This window comes from Centruroides sculpturatus, unplaced genomic scaffold (genome assembly GCF_000671375.1).
Source record: "Centruroides sculpturatus isolate CEXI.00-Female unplaced genomic scaffold, Cexi_2.0 scaffold235, whole genome shotgun sequence".
Taxonomy (NCBI): Eukaryota; Metazoa; Arthropoda; class Arachnida; order Scorpiones; family Buthidae; genus Centruroides; species Centruroides sculpturatus.
In genome coordinates, this window is record NW_019384436.1 from 389,993 (window position 1) to 396,243 (window position 6,251).

Sequence of the window (6,251 nt, forward strand, 5' to 3'; positions counted from 1 at the left end):
CAGTGGTGATATTCAGCGGGTTCGCACAGGTTCGGCCGAACCCGTTGTTAACATTTTCAAAGTTTTCCGAACCTTGTTAAACATATGTAACATTTCTCAATGGTTTGATTCTTTTAAAAATATTAAAATATACGTATTATACTCTGTAACACTACTAAACTAGAGCCTTCCGATGCACTATTTGAGCGAAAAAAAAAATTGTTAAGGAAAAGTTTTCTGTTAGCGAACCCTTTGTTAAATATTTCGAATGTCATCACTGAGGGTATGTCCACAAAATAGAATAGCCATACGTTTTTGTGAATAGTCAAGGCCATTGCCCGAATCAGTGCAAATGTTTGCAACAATCTCAAGGCAGTACTGCCAGATGCAAGGAAATGAAATTTGTTCATTCGAAAAATTACGAATAGGACATAATTCCATATACACTATACAGTACAGTATTATTATCCAGATGATGATTGCTGATCTAAACTAAATTCATAGACCGTTGATAGTTTGGGGGTTGTCTTATAGGACAGATATATGTGAAAACTATAAAATTTAAAAAGGGGGTATAAATTTTTGTTGATCTGAAGGTCATCTTATCTGCGGAAATATACAGCATATATTTTCCTATAAAACTTTGTTCTATGTATCATATAAAAATAATTTATGATTTGTAAACATTTTTTTAAAATCAAACTTAGAATGAATATTTAAAAAAGAAAGCATTTATTAAATATTCTATTTATAACTCAAAACAAGCTTTCGTAACCTGTAAGTAACTTTAAACATAAACAAGATGTAACATAATATAAGCTGTTTATACTTTAATAGATAATAAAATTTGGATATGGCATTGCTTTTATAGATAGCTAGAAGTGTTTATACTGTATACATCTTGGTTTCTCTAAAACCTTATATAATATATTGTATGTGTGTTGTTTTATATATATATACAGTATATATATATGTTATTGATAGTGGTTATTATATATAATGTCCAATAAATGTGATTGAATATAGAAAAATAATATTTTGACATTAACAAAAAATGTAACAAAAATTACTCCATTGAAAATCCAAAAGAATAAGAATTTACTTTGTTCAGATCTTAGAATCTTAAAACAAGGTATAGTACTTCACATTGTATTAATTTAGAAAAATGTTATCTTTTTGAAATTAACTATATATATATTTATAATCAATACAATATTATAACAGACTAATTATTATTTACATTTTTTATTCATCATTATTATTATCATTCACTCATTCATTCCATGTGATTACCTCATCATAGTAAAGATCATTTTCTAACAAATCTCTACATAGAAAGTACATAAGAATTTAAATTATTATTCTAAACAAATAATTGTTAAACTTCATGTTATTCACATAAACCAATAATTTACTTAGAATAATTTGATATTTATTAGTGCAATAATTCAAATTATTGCACTATTAAAAATAATAAGTAAAATATTTTAGAGCCTTTAAAGGAAAAAATTTTGTATATATTATTATTATATGTATTAAATTAATATACATAACATTAAAAAAAATCAATTTTTCTATGCAATATGAAATTCCAAAAAGTAAAGTATAATATACTAGTGGTTTATAACATAATTGTAATGCATGTTAATTAATAATGTTAAAATCACTCAGATCTTTGCAATCTGATTGAAAAATGTTTGTGCCAATTAGAGTATGTAGCAATATCTCCCATTTTAAAAATGTTGGAATTTTTCATTGCTTGATGACATTTTAGATAATTTTGTTTTTTAAAATTATTTTTAAAGCATCAGATAATAATGAAAAAATGTATGATTTTCTTCATATATTTCATACTGTTTATATGCTTTGGTTTCACATTACAAATACTTTTTTTGTTGAACATGTTGTACACCTGTAAGAAATATTTCTTTGTGAAGACAGAAATAACTTTGAATATGACTCAAAAGCAAGCTTTTCTTAGACTGCGTGGATGGCTTATGTAAGCATATTCATTTGCTACAGACACAGCATGTAATAACTTTATTTTTTGTCCCATCAGCTTTAAAATAACAAAAACAAATAAATTAACTAAATTTTAAATACTTTATATTTATTTAAAATGAAAAGTAACGTTTTAATAATTAACAATTTTTACCTTCTTTTGATGGAAGTGGATTTTTTTCCTGCATTAAAGCACGATTCATTTTTCCTACGTCAAAACTAGTGAGTTCATTTTTCATGGCATTTGGTATTTTAGGCAAATCTTCCTTCGTTGGGCTAGACATTATTTTTTAGATATGTGATATTCTGCAAATAAATAATAATTCATTAAGTTAAATGCCATTTATTCTACATATTAATGAAATTTTAAAAAATGAACTTAATAAACTTTTTCCTATATTATATGGCCTAAATTTAAGAAAAGTATTGATTCTTTAAATAAGATTTAAGGGAAAAAAAAACCAAATTTTAAAAAGATAAAATTGTTAATCTTTAAAATGAAATTATATAAAAGCAGTCTTATGAAAATATAAATATTTTATTTTAATAAAAAAAATTAATCAAATTATAATTTTAAAAAAGAATTTTAAATTTGGAAGAAGCTTTAATATACATACACAATGAAGCATTGATTATCCAAAAAAAAAAAAAAAAAATNTAAATAATTCAAAAAAATAAAATAATTTCTAATCGTCATAACATTTATTATCGTTTCCGCACGGACTTATTAAAACAACGGGGAAAAAATAATTATATATATATACAGTAATTAATATAACCAATTTTTTATTATTTAAATTCTTAACAAAGAAACGAAACGGATCGATCATTTGAAAAATATAAGTAACTTTAAATGGTAATGAGAATGAAAATGATTATTACGAAACAGATTAAGAGCCATGCAATATGTTAAATGTATATATATAAAAGTATTTATGGAAATCGAACGAATAATCTAATTATAAATATTTCGATCGTCACCCCTGCTGATTCACCAAACCAGATATGCACCAAAAATAGTCAGACATTAACGACAGATGGTATTATCCTATTAGTCATTATTGAAAAGCATTCGGGAAGCAAATAAATATGATGATATTTATATATTTTAAAACAGTTCTATAGGAGGAAAAAAACACCATATATTTAAAGCAGAATTTTATATTTTTACGCTCTTTAATATATATTTTCTTATACCGTAAAAATTTTTTAAAATGAAGAAAAATTAAAGAAAAACAACAAAATTCATCTTTCTTTTTTAAAATAAGTGTATTAAATACGTCTAGCTTCTTTTCTGAAGTGATAAAATGGCGGCTGAATTTCGAAGTGAAGTATTCACGGCCATCACAATGAGTCCAGTGACTCACGTTACGACCTTAATATCGATTAGTTTGGAGCATCCACCTAAGTTGATGTACGTTACGTGCCAACAGTTTTCTATTAATAATGGCTTACGCTCCATTCAAAATTTAAGTGAAATATATTACGCACAATTACCGAATACTTCTATTATTTCTGCAAATTTGATAAACTTGATTTATTAACATTATGTTGTTTCATATTAAAAATACACCAGAGATGAGAAAAAAAAAATTATTCCAATAATAGAAAATTTTGGATTAAAAATCTTTGACAAAGAAGATCTCTAACAAAGAAGAAGAAAAATATTTAACGCTAACGCTCCGAAGATATTCCGAAGCGTTAAATATTTAAATGCGCTTATTCCAAGTAAACGAGAGATATGTTTACGCTGTATTAATTAAAATACTGTATATTTAATTAATTAGGAACGTTTACTTCTGCAGAATGTGAAAGTTTAGATTAATATTTTTCTACTCCCCGAAAGCGGGAGTGGGCCCCAAACGAAACCATTACAGCTTCTGGGTAGGTAACATCGATTTCCCATTTTTCCTTTTTATCTTTTCACTCTAACACCTTAACAATGTAAAAGTTTCGAATTAATAATGAAAAGTTTGAATAAAAAAAAATTTATATAGAAATGTTAATGTAAAGAACATATCACTTTTTAATTAACTAACTATATTCCTTTGAAATCAATTATTATTTCCTAACTTGTAAAATGTCTATCATTAGAAAATGATCCTAATAGCATTTGTGATAAGAATTTATCAAATGAAACCCATTAATTCTAAGAAGAAATAGAAATAAGATTTTTCCAAGTATAATGCATCATCTATATGTAGATGCAACGCACTATGGAAGATGTCTTTAATAAGTCCAAACCAGTTCGACTTGTTCAATGATAAGAAAGATAAGGCAGTCCTGTCAGGAGGAAAAAAGAAAGTTATTAGTCAGCTTTGGAATTCGTCACATAATCGGAAAACCTCATTACATTTTGATCAAAAATTAATGAAGATTGTTTATCAACAACTTAAAAATTTTTCTCTTATCAATAAATAATTCAAAAAAATAAAATAATTTCTAATCGTCATAACATTTATTATCGTTTCCGCACGGACTTATTAAAACAACGGGGAAAAAATAATTATATATATATACAGTAATTAATATAACCAATTTTTTATTATTTAAATTCTTAACAAAGAAACGAAACGGATCGATCATTTGAAAAATATAAGTAACTTTAAATGGTAATGAGAATGAAAATGATTATTACGAAACAGATTAAGAGCCATGCAATATGTTAAATGTATATATATAAAAGTATTTATGGAAATCGAACGAATAATCTAATTATAAATATTTCGATCGTCACCCCTGCTGATTCACCAAACCAGATATGCACCAAAAATAGTCAGACATTAACGACAGATGGTATTATCCTATTAGTCATTATTGAAAAGCATTCGGGAAGCAAATAAATATGATGATATTTATATATTTTAAAACAGTTCTATAGGAGGAAAAAAACACCATATATTTAAAGCAGAATTTTATATTTTTACGCTCTTTAATATATATTTTCTTATACCGTAAAAATTTTTTAAAATGAAGAAAAATTAAAGAAAAACAACAAAATTCATCTTTCTTTTTTAAAATAAGTGTATTAAATACGTCTAGCTTCTTTTCTGAAGTGATAAAATGGCGGCTGAATTTCGAAGTGAAGTATTCACGGCCATCACAATGAGTCCAGTGACTCACGTTACGACCTTAATATCGATTAGTTTGGAGCATCCACCTAAGTTGATGTACGTTACGTGCCAACAGTTTTCTATTAATAATGGCTTACGCTCCATTCAAAATTTAAGTGAAATATATTACGCACAATTACCGAATACTTCTATTATTTCTGCAAATTTGATAAACTTGATTTATTAACATTATGTTGTTTCATATTAAAAATACACCAGAGATGAGAAAAAAAAATTTATTCCAATAATAGAAAATTTTGGATTAAAAATCTTTGACAAAGAAGATCTCTAACAAAGAAGAAGAAAAATATTTAACGCTAACGCTCCGAAGATATTCCGAAGCGTTAAATATTTAAATGCGCTTATTCCAAGTAAACGAGAGATATGTTTACGCTGTATTAATTAAAATACTGTATATTTAATTAATTAGGAACGTTTACTTCTGCAGAATGTGAAAGTTTAGATTAATATTTTTCTACTCCCCGAAAGCGGGAGTGGGCCCCAAACGAAACCATTACAGCTTCTGGGTAGGTAACATCGATTTCCCATTTTTCCTTTTTATCTTTTCACTCTAACACCTTAACAATGTAAAAGTTTCGAATTAATAATGAAAAGTTTGAATAAAAAAAAATTTTATATAGGTTATATACATATTTAATAAATAAATTTATGTAAAGATGAATTGAAAAAGTTAGGTATATTTTAATTTTTAAGAAAAATAAATTTTAAAAATTCTTGCGTCACTTAAAAAAAAAAAGTCGTAAATGTTTACATCTTACCTTAGTAGACAACTCGAGTTTGAAGTTTTATCTTCGAGTAACCGAAGAGAAAAATCCTAGTATAGAATGTTGGAAGGAACCGATTTTAACGTCACACTACAGTCGGAGTCTCACGCTATACGTCAGCTTCAGGAGACAGGACGGTTCATTTTATAGGAGGTAGGAGAGAAAATTAAAGGAGACGAAACGTCACGTTCAATCTACTGTTTCGCTCGCACACACCAGAAAATATTGCGCTTTTAATAAAATAAATATATATATTTTTTTCTACCTTTATATGCGCATTTATAACAAAGCGATTAGTATTATTCAAATAGATGGGTCAACGGATTTTTCTCTGATTCATCCCATCGAACCGATTCTAGGAAGATAACTTCGC

The 6,251-nt window shown here is 26.4% G+C and overlaps 1 protein-coding gene across 1 annotated transcript in view; it reads right to left on the reverse strand.

The window, feature by feature from the left end:
- LOC111619948 (thymosin beta-like) overlaps positions 1–6,024 on the reverse strand; it is a 20,488-nt gene extending 14,464 nt beyond the window's left edge. The window contains exons 1-2 of the mRNA XM_023361779.1: positions 5,873–6,024; positions 2,135–2,286 (exon numbers count right to left, since the gene is read on the reverse strand). Coding sequence (XP_023217547.1) covers positions 2,135–2,264 — 130 coding nt within the window. The 5' untranslated portion in view covers positions 2,265–2,286; positions 5,873–6,024. The remainder of the gene's footprint in view (positions 1–2,134; positions 2,287–5,872) is intronic.
- Positions 6,025–6,251: the final 227 nt, after the last annotated feature.